Raw genomic sequence first — 17,704 nt, 5'->3', positions numbered from 1 at the left:
CTTAGACATATCTGGTATGATGCCTGTGAACTCTTTGGGAGGATATTTATATTACCTCACTTTTACAGATGATTATTCTCACAAGACCTAGATATACTTCTTGAAAAAGAAGGATGAAGTGTTACTTGGTTTCGTCACTTCAAAGCCTTGATCGAGGATCAAACCGAAAAGAAGATCAAGATCTTAAGGACAGATAATGGGACTGAGTTTGAATCCATTGAGTTCCATGACTTTTGCAAAGAGGCTGGCATTAAGAGGGAGACTACAACACCATATACTCCTGAGCAGAATGGCGTGGCGGAAAGGAAGAATCGTACGATTGTGGAAGCTGTTCGTGCTATGCTTCACGATCAAAGACTTCCGAAGTTTCTATGGGCCGAAGCTGCGAATACCGCCGTATATGTGCAAAGCGGATGCCCTCATCAAGCATTGGGTTCCAAGACTCCCGAAGAGATGTTCATTGGTAAAAAACCTGACGTATCTCATTTTAGAATTTTTGGAACTCTGGTATATTTTCTTGTGCTGAAGGAGAAGAGGAATAAATTGGGTGCATTTGGAAAGAAAGGAATCTTCGTGGGCTATAGCGAAAACACTAAGTGCTATAGAATCTATGTGGCTGGTCAAAGGGAAATCGAGATTAGCCATGATGCCACCTTTGACGAAGATATGGCTCTTAGCAAAGGGGATCTAAAGACGTTGACACCAGGGAACCAAAGGAAAAGGAAGACGAGACGATGCTCGATGTGGAAGAACCTATGGATCCTATTGATCCCCCTTCGCAAGAGCCTTCCTCTTCTAGGAAGAGGCCTTCATGGCTTAGGGGGATACTTGATGATGGTGAAGGGCATGTTGCACCCAGGGGAACCTTCCGGGAAAGTAAGAAGCCGACTAGGTATCAAGGATACTTGACCATCATGAGCACGATCATCCAAAGTGAGCCTTTGTTATTCGTAGAAGCTATCAAGCATCAAGTATGGAAGGATGCTATGACTAAGGAATATGAGTCCATCATGAAAAACGATGTCTGAGATGTGGTCCCCAGACCCCAGGACAAAGCAGTTGTCACTTCGAAATGGCTTTACAAGATAAAGCACGCAGTTGATGGAAGTGCGGAAAAGCACGGGGCTCGTTTTGTCACTCGCGGCTTCTCTCAGAAGGAAGGTATAGACTATGACGAGATATTTGCACTTGTTGCCCGATATACCACCATCTGCCCGATCATAGCCCTTGCTACTTCGCAAGGATGGAACCTACATCAACTGGATGTCAAGACCGCGTTCTTGCATGGTTCGATCAAAGAGGAGGTCTATGTGGAGCAACCCGAAGGATTTGAGATTCATGATCGAGAATCTCATATGTGTAGGTTGAAGAAGGCCCTTTATGGGTTGAAGGAAGCACCCCGAGCGTGGTATGAAAGGTTCGATAACTACTTGATGAAGCTGGGATTCAATAGGAGTGAAGCGAACCCTAACCTTTACATTAAGGTTGAAAATGACAATCCTCTCATACTGGTGCTGTACGGTGACGACCTCTTTCTAACAGGTGCAAACCCTCTCATTCACAAATGTAAGAGGGAGTTGGCTTCTGAATTTGAGATGATGGACCTAGGACTGATGCACAATTTCCTAGGACTAGAAGTCTGGCAGAAGCCAGGGGAGATTTTCCTATCTCAAGGAAAATATGTGGTGAAGATATTGGAGAGATTCGGTATGGTGAACTGCAAGCCTGTGACTACCCTGATGGAGCTTGACTTCAAGAAGTTAAGCGATAGTGTTGCTGGACCTATTTTATGAAATGCTACTGAGTATCGTCAACTCATCAGAGCATTGATGTTCTTGGTGAACTCTCGTCCGGGTATATGTTTTGCAGTCAACACATTGAGTCAACATATGGTTGAGCCTCACCACTCACATTGGATTGGTGCCAAGAATCTGTTGAGATATCTTCGTGGCACAATCACTCATAGGTTGAGATATAGTGCTGGAGATGTGAGACTACATGGATATACCGATGTTGATTGGGCAGGCAGTGTGGTCGATCGATAGAGCACTTCTGGGTGCTCTTTCTCTTTGAGATCTGCCTCGATATCCTGGATGAGCAGGAAGCAGAAGTCACTGGCTTTGAGCACTGCCGAGGCAGAGTACATTGCTGCTAGTATGGCCTCTTGTGATGCGGTCTGGGTGCGAAATCTCTTCAATGAGCTGTTTGGATTTACATTGGATACCACCGTGATCCTGTGTGACAACTAGAGTGGGGTTCGTTTATCAGAGAATCTTGTATTTCGTGATCGCTCCAAGCATATTGATATCAAGTACCAATATATTCAGGATATGGTGCAGCGGGGAGCAATAAGGCTCCAACATATCGGTACAAATGAACAGGTCGTCGACATTCTGACGAAGCCCCTGGGAAAGTTCAAATTCTTGACTTTTTGAGAACCGACTTGGTGTTGTTTAGAGACCCTCTTATGAGGGTCGAGTATGATGTATTGAGCTCTGGGAGCTCCAGGGGGCGCAGGGTACTTCTTGGAGCAACATGTGACCACAGGGAGACTCACCATCCCCTGGTGGTGCACTATGTATACGGTGAAAGGTTCAACCTTCCCCTGTGACACCCCGTGGCGATTGTAGGACAGGATGATTTTTTCTCATGTGGGCCAGGATGATTAGTTCTCCGTGGCGACTGTGGAACGGGATGATTAGTTTTCTTGTGGGCCAGGATGATTAGTTCTCTGTGGCGACTGTGGAACAGGATGATTAGTTCTCTTGTGGGCCAGGATGATTGGTTCTCCTGTGGCGACTGTTGGATAGGATGATTCGTTCTCCTGTGGACATGATGATTAGTTCTCCTATCGAGGCATCCTACCCATATAGTCTGGGACTCATGGGAAGTACCTCTTATGTGATCAATGAGCAGGGAAATGGGGTTAGGGACCATAGTAGTACTATCGATGGATGCATTGTTGTATCTACCGTACTCTTTATGCTAGGATGACCTCCATTGATCTAGGATCAATGATAGTAGATACTGATCTGGGATCAGTGAGAGTGGTATGACACACTCTGACACTGACTTCGAGTTAGTGGAGGATGGTATGATACATCCTCGATCATTTCTTCTTCTTCATAGTTCGAGCAAAGCAGAGCAGGGCCAAGTAGTGTAGGGCAGTGCATTTGATGGCTGGGATAGTAGCGACGGTCAAACAAATTGCAGATGGAGTTGTCCCTAGTTGAGAGGGAGTGTTAAAATTGGCAACTAGGGCCAAACTCCACGTGGGCCGCCTCATTTATGGCAGCTAATATTTTTCCTAGATTCCTCTTGTCGAGAGGTGTAGGATTGATCTAATTATCATCCGATTCCGACAAGTATTTATGGAGATATAAATTTATTTGTATTTACTTGAGAAATTGTCAAGGTCGGCCAACAGTGAAATGTGTGGCACACATGCCCAATGAATCATATAAATACAAGAGAGGTTGATTCATTTTCTCATCATCTCATCTCACTCATTCTTCTCTCTCTCTCCTTAGCTTTGGGTTATACAAGGAGCGGCTCACACGTGGGAAGGAGGACGCAAAAGTTGTTGAAGGTCTCTTTGACCTACGTTGACCAAGCGTTGACTCATCAATGGTGCAGTTTTGGTGTGGCTGCCTCTCCTATCCAGGCCGCATATTTTGGCACAAAAATCGAGGCAATCCGTCCACATGTTTGACAAACGTTGACTGCCCTAGTTTTGGGCAGCAAGTTGACTTCAATCAACAATAGTTTGATTATGTTTTTGGGGCTGTTCAAGGGTTGTTTCTTCATGTTGTTCGAGGGCTAGTTGGCCGAAAATTGACCAAGCATATTGGAGGTCAATTTCAACTCGTTTGACCAAGTTTGACTTCGCTGATGTAGGGTTTGCTATTGTTGATATAAAATTATAGAATTATGATTTTGTACTATTTCTCTCTGCTGAACTATTGAAGATAAAAGAAGATTTGATCAAAGGGTTTCCCCGCATTGGGGTTTGTCCGTGGCTAGCTGCCATATCTTGTGTCTCTTGTCTTGGCTTGTTTTCTGTTGATCGTTTAATGTTCTATCTGCACTTTACTTAATGTATATGTGATTGCTAATCTATGGCTAATAAGAAAAAAATAAGTAAACTTCTCTAAGCATAGAACATGCCATAATCTAACAACTGTTAGTCTTGGTCTAGTGCATGACCCATGAAATGGAAAACACAATTCTCACTCCTTTGTAATCAAGGGTGATCCAAAACTCCCTCTTGATCAGGGACTTGTCAAAGCTCCCTCTTAACTGGGGACCCTTTCCTTCATCAACAACTTCTTCGTGGGTTCTTTAGCTGCTTGATCTCCTTCCTTTCTTTGATGTCATGAAGTCTTTGTTCGAACTTCTTCTAGGTAGGGCACCATCCATCGATCACTTTCCTTCTTGGTTTGCCATGTCATTGCTTTGTGGAAAGTGACTATCATGTTTTTCTTGTCATCTTGGTTACTCCTTTTGTCATCTTGTCCATGCTTCGAAATACTCTTCTCATGGATGCTTCATTGTACTTGCTTGATTACATGTGTTGACCTAGTAGCTCATCATGACTTCATCCTGATACAACTTCAACATTGCTTTTTCTTTTGTTGGATGGCTTCTTCATCATGACATCTCTATAGAGTAGAATCAATTATTTGCACCTTTTTATCTCAAAGGCCTTCATAGGTGTCAAGGGTCCTTTCTTCTTTTATCAAAGTTGTCCTGCCTTCTTTCGGGAGATATATTCAAGGCATTTTGTCAGATAACGATTCTTGGTGGTCATGGTGTTCTTCACATGCTTGATCTTTTTCTTCATTTGCTTCTTCTCAGATAGATAGGTCAACCATCTAATGCTTCTTGTGAGAGCGTTCCTTCATTGCTTGCTTTCAGGACTTGTCAACATTTCTTCTTGCTTCTTTGTTAGCAATCCTATGCTCCTTATGTGAGCATGCTCTTTTGTTGACCTTCATTGCATTGTGGTACATGCCTTCGAGCATATTCTTGGTGAAAGAGATTCTTCCATGCTTGAACATGTTATAGGACTATGCCCATGACTCAATAATATAAATAATAACATGGCTTAAACTTTGATGCGTACATACCTCATCTTGAGTCTCCTTTGATCATCCTTTGGTGTGTCCCTTCTTGCTTCATCTTAGCTTGCTTGCGTATCATTCTTTTCTTGAAACCCATGAATGGGATTCCCAATGAGACATCTGCTTTGGTCCATGAGCCTTCTTTTGAAGATTCCATCATAGGATCTTTAAAGATCCTTGCCTTACAAATGTTTCCTTTCTTTTGATGATGTAGGTCTTTTAAGATTATTATCATGATCAATTTTTCTTTCATCATGTATGAGGTCCTATTCTAGGTATGTTTTCTTTTACACGAATATCTTGAGCTATATCTGCCATGCTCCTATATTCTAGAAGATATTTCTACTTACGCATTTTTGTTCTTATCATAAATGCTACATCTACATGAGTATCTAGAACTCTATGTACATCATGCTACTAGATTCTAGAGGATGTTTCTAGCCATGCAATTTTAATTTATTCCTACATGCTCCTATCCTACTCAAAACTTTGAAAGAAGTTCTAGAGGTAAAGAGTTTGACCTAGTCATAGTAGAGATTCGAAGGATCTTCCTTCTTTTGCTTCTTTCCTTCTTCTTTCCTCTCTTGAGTTATGTGAGCTTCTTCCCTCTTCCTTTTGTTGTTGTTGTCCTTCTTAAGCTCAGGGCAATTCATTTTGTGGTGTCCATATTTTTGGCATCCAAAACATTGGATTTTGGACATGTCTTTGTTTGTTTGTTCTTTGTGGACCAAACTTGCCAAATTTACCCTTTCTTTTGTCCATGGTAGCAAATGCTTGCTCCTTTGATCCCACATCTTCTTTTGCCTTAAGTCTGGTTTCCTCTGTTCTGCATAGATACCACGTTTCATTGAGATTGGTTGCTTTCTACTTGGCATATATGCTAGATGTGAAGTTTCCCCACTCCTCATGTAGAGCATTGAGTACTACAGTTGTCATCTCTCTGTCAGACATCACTTCCCCAAGTTCTTTAAGTTGATCTCTCATTTCAGAGATTTTCATGAAGTAGGGAGCTATTCCTTCCTTTGTTATCTTCGTCTTGTATAATTCATTCCTCAGAGATGTTACTTCTCTGGTTGTGGATGTCGAGAATAGCTTTACTAGCTTATCATAAGTTTCTTTTGATGTCTCAAACTTGGAGACATAAGGAATGAGAGCTTTTGATTGATTCTATCAAAATCCTTTGAGCTCTTATCTCATCCTTATTGTACTTGGCTTAGGCTTGAGTCTGTTCCTTAGCAGGGATAGTGATATTTCCTTTGACATGCTCTAGGAGTTCATTCTGCTTGAGTAGTAGATTAGTTCTCTTCTTCCATGCAAGAAAGTTATTGGTACCTACCAATTTATTGCTTTCCTTGCAAAAAGACATTGATGTATGTTTAGAAGGGGACATGTACTTACTTGATAGATTTTGAGATGTAATGGATTTGCTTCCTCCTTGAAGGCTTGATGACTTGTCTTCCCTAGATCTTGATGTTCTTCAAGTTGCCTTCTTCAAGTGGACTTGCTTGGTGATGAGGTTTGCTTGAAGACTTGTAGCTTGATGTAGGTCCTCCTTCAATTTGCTTTTTTATGTAGGTGCCTTTATATAAGGCTCTTCTTCTAGCTTTGTACACCTTCTTGATGGATGATGGATTGTAGACCCTTCTTGTCCTTGAAGTGATTGAGACTTCTAGGCTTGATGCTTCAACTTTGTAGATGCTTCCCCTTGATGAGTGTTCTTGAGTTGCCATTTCCTTGATGTGTCACCTTACGCTCTGATACCATGTTGAAGAATCTAGGGCAAAGTAGTGTAGTGTGATTCTTCTTTTCTTGATAACAATTTGTGGAGTCTTTTTACTTTTCTTGTTAGATTATGCTTCTTCTTCTTCTTATTAGTGCATATGTGCGTACTTCATCAAAATGCTACTAAAACAAAATAACAAGAACACAAAGTTTGGCTTTCTGCTAGGGACAAAACCTCTAGACTCTTGATAGGAAAACCCTTGGTAAGTTTTCACTTATTGAAGCTTCTTATTTGAACCACTGGCAAACTCTAGGTCCTTGACTAGGATATCCTCTAATCATCAGACAAATCCTTCCTTTTTCTGCATAATAAATTCCGACGCATTGACCTCTGTCTTCCGCCACTTTGCTCCTCAACACTTCATCCTTTTCTGCAACTTGTCTAAGATTAGATTCTTTTCTTCTTAGGAGAAACCATAGAACATTAGGGCTTTTTACTTTGCTATAGGGAGAACCTTCTTTGCGTTCTTTTGGATACCTTGTAGAGCTAGATACACATCTGAATGAGGTTGTTCATGTTGCCGCTTGTCAAATCCACAAGGGTTTTCTTGCTGCACGTGTGGACAGGAACCTTAAAACAATCTTCTTATCCTTGTTGACTTTTCCTTCCTTCTTCGCTGGAGAGAGAGAGGCCTTGTAGGCCTAGTTTGCACCCAAAACAGTGAGATATGATGACATGTACTTTTCTGTTGCTATAGCCGCGGGCAAACCCTTTCCCTTTCGCGTGTGTGGCTGTAGGTTTACCGCATAGATAGTCCTTAATCTTCAACTTATTTTCTCCTTTCCTTTGCTGCCCTAGAGTGCTTCTTTTCATTCTTCGTTGACCTCTCTTTCCTGCCTTATACCCTCACTGATTTCAAAGAGAATGTGTTATCTTTTTGAGGAGTGGACAACCTCTATAAATAGAGGTATGTCCTTCCTCTTCAAGCTGACTTGATATTTTTGCTATAATTCATCTTTTCTTCATTATTTTGTTGCTTGGAGACTTCGTTGATGCTAGGAGAGGATTTGACTATGCTTGGAGGTGTTCCCATGACCTTTGTACATGATGTAACATGCCCTCAAAGGGTTTCATTATAATTACATTTTGACTTTGACTTTCTAGAAGCACTTTAAAATGTGCTTGACCTATTTTTCAATGAGCAAGTAACTCATTGACAAATACTATGAATATAATTTCTCTTTTCTTGAATAAATACAAATATCAAAATTATATTTATGAAGACCGAACCTAGTTACATTTCCTTCAACATCGACAAGATTGAGTTTGAGCTTCTCCTGAGTGAAATATCTCCACTGGCATTCCCAATCTGGCAATTTATCTCACCCAATAACCCCTTGAATGAAAGTAGCTCACTCCTTTGTAAGCTTGTTTATAGAAACTCACTTAGGCTTTTCTATTACAACTGCTAGCTCATCATGAACGTTTTGAACTTTGGCGACATAGGAAGTTACATTCTCACCCATTTGCATCTTGGTGACCCTTAATTTCTCCTTGAGAATCATTTTACAATTCTCAGATGGATCTTGGTATAGCTTCACGATGACATCCCACATTTTCTTTATGGTATCCTTACTGGAAACATGTGTAACTATATGATCCCGAAGTCCATCTAGAATCATCCTCTTGGCTTTAGCCATCTCTCTTTGGTGCTGCCTTAACTGGTTTGGATCTGAAGGTCTTGCAACACCTTTCTCTGCATAATCCTTCAGTCCAAACTCATCCAAGAAGAATGACATCTAGATTTTCCAAACACCAAAGTTTGAGGCGCCATCAAGTCTAGCTTGATCTTTCAACCCTGTTGTGGTCATCTCTCAAATCTGAAATCTGTGTGTTGGTCGATTCTGTTCACTGCTTTGATACCATGTAGAAATTCCACAAAATTCTGTAGCTGCTAATATGAACAATCTAAAAACTAGTTTCTTTTCATATAGACACATAATTTCTCTACTTAGTTTGCAGTGGAATAGGAACATAAATAAATACAGAATCACACAATTCAACATCACAATTTTTCTAGGGAATACAAGTGGGAAAACCCTCTCTTTGATTGAGAATTTTATTATTAGAAACTTGAGCAATATATCTCTTACAAATACAACTTGTTTCAATAGAGAACAATCTGATTCCCTCTGCTTGTACTAAGTTGAAACACCTGCAAGACCCTAATCTCTTTTCCTTCTCCTTTGTGCAATCCTAGAGGCCTACTTCCTAGCACAAATACTCCTAATTCCTAGCGCATAGGATGCCGCTGTGAAATAGGAATTTCCTCTTTTTTCTTAGTGCAATTCCCAAAGAAAATTGCTCTCTACCAACTCGCTTACAAGCTCCTCCTTGCACACGTTCTCTCGCAAGTTCACACACAAACTTGTGCTGAAGAATGATTACAATTGTGCCTTCACTCCTTATAAGCAATTCGAATGGCTAAATCTGGCAAATTATATTGTAGGAAATTGATTTTGTGATTGATGAGTTAACTGAGTTGAACTAACTCATGCAACTCCTCTCATCTCAATTCTAGAAATTGAGATTCAATCACTTGCCCTTTTCCCAATTTAACTCGTACTAGAAGACAACAAACTCAATCTTCCACTTCTCCTCATTAGTTAAGTTCCTCATAAATCGTCCTAACTTTTGGGAACTGTTAGCTCTCTGTAATTTCCTTAGGCTGTAGGAAGGAAATCCAGAGGTAATCACAAAACCACTTGTAAGCTAGAATCTAGCCCTTCTAGCTTTAGAGAGGGCTCTCTCTGTCTAGAATGTTCAATTACTCAGATGTTAGGCTAGATATGGTGCTCAATAGGGTACAATTTTCAAAGATTTGTTGGTAGGAAAGGAGACAAATCCATTGGGCATACAGTCATGTCTACTTGATTATCTTTGCAGTGATGAAATGAAGAGAAAATGGAGATTCAACAGGGGCGAGATAGGTAGTCTCTTTAGAGATTTTTAGTCTGAGTTTGTTGTAGGAGGGTGAGTGAAGAAAAAATGGAAAATGACAAAAGAGCATCAAGCATCAAGATGAATTCTAATTATCATTTTAGCAGAAAACATAAATGTCTAGCAAAACTGAAGCAGAGCACTATTTAGAGTGAATTCTGAATCAAACTTTGTTTTAACTAAACAAGAAGATATACATTCAAAGCATGATTTGTCATAGAAGATAACTTACAAAGAAAGGAATCACATCTCCAAAGAAAACTAACTCAAGAATCCTTGCAAATTCCACCTTTGTATTTCATTCACTGTAAAAATATCTAAAAAATAAGTGCAATACAATGTCTCTTCTCCTTAACCTGACCAACCCTTTTCTCCTTTACATTCATATCATAAATAGGCCAAAATGAGTCAGTTCCCACCTCTAGGGGTCGAATTCCTCATTAAGATTTCAGTTTCTAACTTCTGCAATGAAAATAGAACTGACTGCTAAAGACTAGGGACTGCATAACTAGATCTTTTCTAAGCATTTCACATTAATTTCTCAGCCCCAAATCGAGCTTGTGAGTTATTGAATGCTTTATTACAATTACGACTACCATAAAAACAAATTACAACAAGTTTTGACTAAGTAAACTCGTTTAAAAAGAAGTCTTTCTAGAAGTGCAACACAACTCCCTAATTCTCCAGAAATACAAAAACGCAACGCCTCATGGTTGTGATATCTCCGGTTGATTTCTAAGCTGCTTGATGACTCCAACATATGTAAACAAGCCTGAACATGGATAAATATTCCCCCTTGGAAGATTTCTTTTATCGCACAAAGCTTCCAACTTCGACAAATTCTTTTGTAGCCAAAAACACAATGCCATCTTTTTTCATGGTTCGAATGACAATGATGTTTCTGGACAGGCTGCACAAATTGATGATGATGTTGGCACTATAATAATCATGCGGTATATCTGTTTCAAGCCTTCACCAAAAATGCAAAATGTTCATCTCGACACCAAAAACCCTAACCCTAAGGCTAGCTAGGGTACAAAATATTGTGAACGATGCTTCTTCAAAACATAACTTCAGAATCTTGACTAACTGTAGGTGCAAGAGGAATTATATGCAAAACATTATCACTTGGAACTTCAACCCTATAAACAAGCATACTTTTAGGCAAAAATAAAAAATCAAAATTGTGTTATTTCACACCTTGCAGCATTCAAAGTTTGGCTGCCTTAGCCAATAGGTCCAATTTGCCTCTATCTTTCTCCTCCAACTCCCTTAACTGTTGTTTGGTGGCTCTTCATTCATTCTACATAGATAGATTCTGTCTGCATACATTTTTCATTTGCTTGTGTAGTGGAAGGGATCTGCTCAACATGTATTTGGCATTGTCCATGGCTGGTTAATAGATATCTAGAAGATCACTCATTTGTTTCTTGGCCATTTTATCCTGTTGCGTCAGCTCCAAAATTTCCTTGTGACCTTCCTTCAGTTGCCTTCTCAACCTATTGAAGGTGTGCTTCCCTCATCTACCTCTATTTTCTCCTCTTGTACTGTCTTCTCTTCTTGCACTTGTAGCTTCCCAAATGAGGATTCTGTAATTCTAGCTACTGGAATGTTTGCCTTCTTAACATCCTCTTTGATTACCTTTTCTTTGCCCTTCAATTTGGCAGCAACTGGTGCAACTTTAACCATTGGCACATCTTCACCAGGTTGAGCTGTCTTTTTTGGAATAACCTTCTTTAGTTGTCGACTTTCTTGGTGCAACTGTGGAATCATCACGTGGGCCTTCTTCAATTGTTCTTGCAATTATGCAACCTCCCTGACTTTATCATCAACAACTTCATCTTCTGGTATGGTCTCCATGGTCTCAAATGACTGCTCCAATGACAACCTTTTTGTAGTAGACCTAGTGAGGGGTTTCTTAGGGACATCCATCACTTCTTGAGAAAATTGTAACTTCTTGCCTTTCTTCTTTCTTGTAGACTGCACTGTAGCTAAGAGCCTCTTCATTGAACTTCTAGTTGGTGATTGAATGTCCTTTACCACTGCTTTGGGTGTTTCCTTCTTGCTTAAGGGACTAGTTGGCACATCATCCACCAGGTTTGAAGAATCAACAAATGACTGCCATGATTGATTTCTTTTATTCAGCTCCTCCAATACCAACAACTTAGTTAAGGAAAAGTGGAAAAGGCTTGGTTCCACTTGACTTTGTTTCCCTTGCACTTTGTCAGCCATCTTACTGAGACTCCTAAATAGATAGAAGGGCAAATTCAAGGGACTCTTCCCAATAAAATGCATCAAGAGTTTGAAATGGTACGGATAAATCCTTCCAAACTTACCCTCACATGTGAAATACCTCTGAATAGCTTGCAAAAGCTTGTTGTGATGTTCAAGTAGATATTCTTTAGGAACAATGGCCCCATACTCCTTGTCTCTATACTCAGGCTTCAAAAAATCTTTATAATGGGCAATATCAAGGGGCATGCCCTTGAACCATTGCTCTCCCTGAAGGGGAATCTCTGTTGCAACTACTATTGTGACCTTTGTAACTGGAAAGGTGAGCGCTCCATCCTTAGCCTCCTATCCATTGAAGCTCATGGAAAACTCCATAGTAAGCTGTGCATTATACCCTTGAATCTTTTCACAATACTTGATACATCCCACTTGCTCAAAAGCAACTCTGATAGCTGGGTCTGCATTGATGAATCCGAGGTCTCGTGGTTCCAATATGACAATAACACCTCCCTTGTGCTTTCTTCCCTCTAGTGTTGACATGGTTTTTTGTTTGCAATAGGGAATACTATAGGGTTTTAATGCAAAATTGATTTGTGCAACAAGTAATAACAATAATGAAAAGAGGCCCCAAGTTTTATTTTTGATAGCAAATTAAGAAAGAAACCCTATATAACATAGACCAATCAGTACAAATACCTGCTGGAAACCCCAATACAACTTAGACATTTTTGATTCTGGTGTTAGAAAATTCAAAAGACAGGCGCAACACAGGAAGCGCAACACATGAGAAGATAAGCTTTCAAACACTTTAAAAGCACAAACAATTATTGTAGGAGCTTTAAATTCAGTTCAAGGGAATGACACACCTTGCATATGGAGGCTCCACAGAGAAAAATCGTAGACTTGGCAAAGACAAGCGCAAAAAGCACAACACACAGGGAAAGCACAACGATTAGGAGAAAGCACAACGATTGGAAAAAGCACAACGATGATGAAATTAGGTATCTTGCAGGTTTTCTATGCTATTTTCTCAGCTCATGCATGTAATTGGGTAACCATTCAAGACCAAGGAATTGAAATAAACTTGAGTTTGCACCTGTGGGAGAGATTTGACCATCGGGTTGAGAGAAACGCAACACTGTGTGGAAACATAACTCCCCTGCCTCCTTTGCATAACAACCAAGCACGACCACCAACGAACTTCTGATGGGAATAATGGAGATATGAGAAATCTTGTATGAAGATAAACATGCAAGTAACCTCCCACGATGGCTGAGAGTAGATTTTGATGGTGATGATTGCAGTTTGAACTTGAAAGACCAAATCACAATAGATTGTAGATACATTGTTTGCCTCCTCATTCATCATGTTTAAAAGGTTGAGGGAAGGTCAAGACTGCTCTTGGGGCCATGGTTATTTAAGAATTTTGGTGTTTTTGGAGAAAGATAGATCACACTATTTCAAAAAAGGTCACGGATACAATATTAGATGATGGTTGGTAGGAGAGGTTAGACCTTACCATTGAGGTCGTGGGCTCTATCATTGCTTTGTTGTGATTTGCAGACACAAACCAACCCATCCTAGGAGAGGTTTAAACTTTATGATGTGTGGAATTTCTTGATTGAGTGCATGAGTATGAGGTATCAACAAAGGTTTTTTTCACCAACATACAAGATATTCTTTCCAGCAAGTGGGACAAGAATTAAAGTTGTGTGGAAAAAGTTGGGATTAAATCCCCAAAATGCGATTTTTTTGGTTGGCTGATTAAATCGGCTGATTTTTTGATGATTTTTTTCCAGTTGAAGAATTTGGGATTAAATCGGGACTTTTTCCAAAAAATCGTGAATGAGGTAGTTTTTTTAACGATTTTTTAATTTTTTTTTGAAAAAATCGGGATTTTATTGAAAAAGTCGGGATTTAAAAAAATGAATATTTTTGTTTTGTTTTTTGCCAACATTTTCAAAAAACTCCCGACTTTAATGACTTTTTCAACTTCTAGACCCTTGTCGATTTAATCCCGACTTCGACTTTTTCCACATTGAATTAAACACCTTCGCATTGCTTGGATGACTCATTGAATCCCAAATACTACAACAATGATTGGCTCAATTGTGGGCCTTTGTGTAAATTCCCTCCTCACATAGATGATGAGATTTCACATAAGAGGAAGGATGCATTTAGACGGATATATCACGATAGAGCATCCCTTGATGAGGTGGAGGCCTCTGTAGAGATTTCCATTGGCAGTGTGAGATTTGGAGGCTATGATGTGCTTAGAGACGGGGGCTATGAGGCCTGTGCTTGGTGTACAATTCATGGGGCAACATTCCCTCCTCTACTGCAGTTAGCCATGAGGCTTCTCTATTAGGATACTTCATCGTCTACGGTTTTTGTATCTACCTTGTTTTGTATTTGCCATTGGCATTCCCACGTATAGTAGTAGTGACATAGTGAGTCAATATCTATGTAATACATTTTGATTTTGATGATTTAATGAGAATATTGTGTTATGAATATAATTTATATAAAAATAATGTAAATATAAATAATAATCATAATCATAATAATAGATTAGTTAATGAAGAGGTATGTCCCTAAGGAAATGACCCTTCATAAAGGGGCTCTTGCCTAGGTATATAAGCGGGCCCTCACTTGTAACAATTCCATCATCTCATATCTTCTATACATGTCTATATAAATACACTACTTGTCCCCATCATGGATATTTATATATTTCAGATGTTCTGAGTATTCTGCTGTGTTTATGAACTTTGTTCATAACAAACTGCAGTTTATGGTTTTAATTTCTTGTGCTTCTTTCCATTTATCATCATTGATGTGGTACTAGTTGTGTGTATGATTGAATTTGTATCCTGTAAGTGTTTTATTTTCTAAATTGAATTTTGTCCAAGTTTCGTTGTTGTTGTTGTTGTTGTTTTTCTTTTTTCTCTTTCTATGTTCAATACTCTAGTTTGTTATATTTTTTAATATATAATATATAGCATGTCCCGTGTGTCCTGTTTCGGGGGCCAACATGTCATGTGTCAGATACTTATATCTTCGTGTCCTTCATGCCCCGTGTCATCGTGTCAGGTGACTTAGTGAGTCGTGTTTCTGTATGCAGAGTAGTAAAGTATACGAGTGTTTATTACATAAAAGTACAAGAATCAGCATTGCAAAGGGTTTCTCTGCAATTATATTTTTTCTTTGCATTCATTGCATTGGTATTTTCTTCGTAATTTTGTTAAAATTAAGACTGTTTTGTGTAGTTTCCTTTGTCTTTTACCTTTATTTTTGCGTTAATTTCTATACAGGATTTTTATATATTGGAGATGGTTTCTATCCTTGTCCTTTTTAACAACATTAAAATTAATTTGATGGGCACGGAAATGCATAGTTTCCATTATTTTGTAGAGAATATTCATGTTTTGTTAATTATTTCAAGGGGAGGCCATATTTTGAATTATTTTTTCCAATGTGTTAGTGATCTCCTTGTGTTTTTGGTAATCAATTTAATGATGCATGCCATATGGGATATTACAGTGCTTCAATTCATATGATTGTCGTTTAACTGATCTCTTAATTATTGTGCAGAGTGAAGTTGCTAAAGTGGTAGAGTCACAACATAGCTTGGAAAGACAACTTGAGCTGATTGAGACTCATCAACAACAGGTTTTTAGTGTAGTATAACATCGAAGGATTTTTTTTGAAGATGACAGTATTGTTTAGTAATCCTTAAAAAATATATTCTCATGGTTTCTTTTGATGTTAAGTAATCTTACAGTCAATATAAACTGCAACTAGAAGACTGATAATGCTTCTGGTCTTTTACTTGAATTTCTGCATATTGGTTTCCATCACATCTAACAGGTAGTTAGAATTGTTTTACTACAGTTAAATTATTCTCAATACTTCTCTTGTTGAAAGAAATATTCCTTATCTAATAAATCCTATGCAAGAACGTTCTTATCCACTATGCCAAACGCCTACATCGTTTGCCAAAGTTGTAAATATTTTTTAAAGACTCAGTCATAATTTACTTAAATAAACTATGCCAAACACCTAAATCGGTAGCTAAAGTTGTAAATATTTTTTAAAGACTCGGACATAATTTACTTAAATAAGGACAAAGAAAAATGGAAATATCTTGTGCTTCTATAGCTTATTGAACACATTAAGTATCTGCTCACGCTTTCTGACAAATATAATTTATTAACAAATATACATCACGAGTTGACCTGCGTTTTGTCTATGCCAACTCAAAAATAGTTCATGAGCTGATTGAGACTCATCAACAACAGGTTCTTAGTGTAGTAGAACATCGATGGATTGTTATATATCAGCTTATCATACATCTCCTTGGATGTTCCCAGATCAGAAATATAGGCAACCAAATGCTTTTGAATGGAGTCTATGATAATTCTCTTAGCTTTGACCTCACCTTTCTTGTACTTCGTCTTTGCAACAACAGGTGCATTTGAAGGAGGCTCTACCACACTTCCCTGCACATAGTCCTTGACATCATGCTCTTCCAAAGTCAAGTCCAAAGTCATCTTCCATGCATGATAATCAGAAATGTCCTTGAGCTTATCCTCAGATTTGAAGTAAGACATTGAGGTTAGTCCAATGATCTTGTCTAACAGATCTCCCTTAATGATTTCTTTTCTCTCTCTTGCTTGGGATTTTTCTTCACCTGTGCTTTGATACCATGTTAAATTTTGTTAACAATGGTATGTTCTATGTTTAGCACAATATCTTCAATGTTCCTTTAGCAGCCCAATGATAATTTCCAATTTAGTTTTCCAATAGCAATCACATTAACCAACCATAAATCACATTGATGGTAACTGTAGATAGAACATGAATAACAAAACGCAGAAGACAAGCCAAGACAAGGTGACACTAGATTTGGCGGATGCCAGGGAAAACCCCAATGTGAGGAAAACCCTTTGATCAATTCTTCTTATTATTATATCAAATGTTCAACAGAGAGAGAGAGTGCGAAAAGTCAAGTGATATGGGCTTCTTGGATCTTCTTTTCAACTACTTCCGCTTCTTTAGTTATATGGGCTTCTTTCCTTCCTCTTTTGTTGTTGTCCTTCTTGAGCTTTGGACAATCTCACTTGTAGTGCCCATATTCATGAAAGCCATAACATTGAACCTTCGACATGTTCCTTTTTTATTATTATTAATTTATGAGGACCAAGCTTCCCAAGCTTCCCTTTTCTTCTAGCCATGGCAGCAAAGGCTTGAGCTTCCTACATCAATTTTTGCGTTTACTCTGGTTTCTTTGATTTTACACAATGACCATAGTTCATCCAATGGAGTAGCTTCCTTCTTACCATAGATGCTTGATGTGAAGTTGACCCAATCCTCTGGTAGTGCATTGAGCACTATGGTAGTCATTTCCTTGTTAGACATTATTTCTCCCAACTCTTGGAGTTGGTAACTTATTTCTGACACGCTCATAAAGTATGAGGCTATTCCCTTTTCTTTTGATATCTTCATCTTGTAGAGCTCGAGCTTTTTCTTTTGGCGGTTTGACAATTAAACGCTTAACATGACCAACGACTTCATTTTCTACGAGGATCAATCTATCCTCTTCTTCCATGCAAGAAAGTTTGAC

The 17,704-nt window shown here is 38.9% G+C and overlaps 1 protein-coding gene across 4 annotated transcripts in view; it reads left to right on the top strand.

The window, feature by feature from the left end:
* Positions 1-17,704, top strand: part of EMB2766 (structural constituent of nuclear pore) — a 175,524-nt gene that overhangs the window by 71,901 nt on the left and 85,919 nt on the right. For 2 of the 4 annotated variants that reach the window (XM_089458258.1, XM_089458257.1), the window contains exon 5: positions 15,673-15,750. The exons of 1 other annotated variant lie outside the window; for it this stretch is intronic. In XM_089458258.1, the coding sequence (XP_089314384.1) occupies positions 15,673-15,750 (78 nt within the window). Of the gene's footprint in view, positions 1-15,672; positions 15,751-16,549; positions 16,696-17,704 lie in introns of all 4 variants that reach the window. One more of the 4 variants, XR_016266633.1, reaches the window with a different exon arrangement.

The sequence above is a fragment of the Pinus tabuliformis genome, chromosome 7, assembly GCF_031772625.1.
Source record: "Pinus tabuliformis cultivar Carrire ecotype Pingquan chromosome 7, CPIR1, whole genome shotgun sequence".
In the NCBI taxonomy this organism is placed as follows: Eukaryota; Viridiplantae; Streptophyta; class Pinopsida; order Pinales; family Pinaceae; genus Pinus; species Pinus tabuliformis.
The sequence above is the reverse complement of the archived record's forward strand: the minus strand, read 5'-3'. Positions and strand labels throughout refer to the sequence as shown.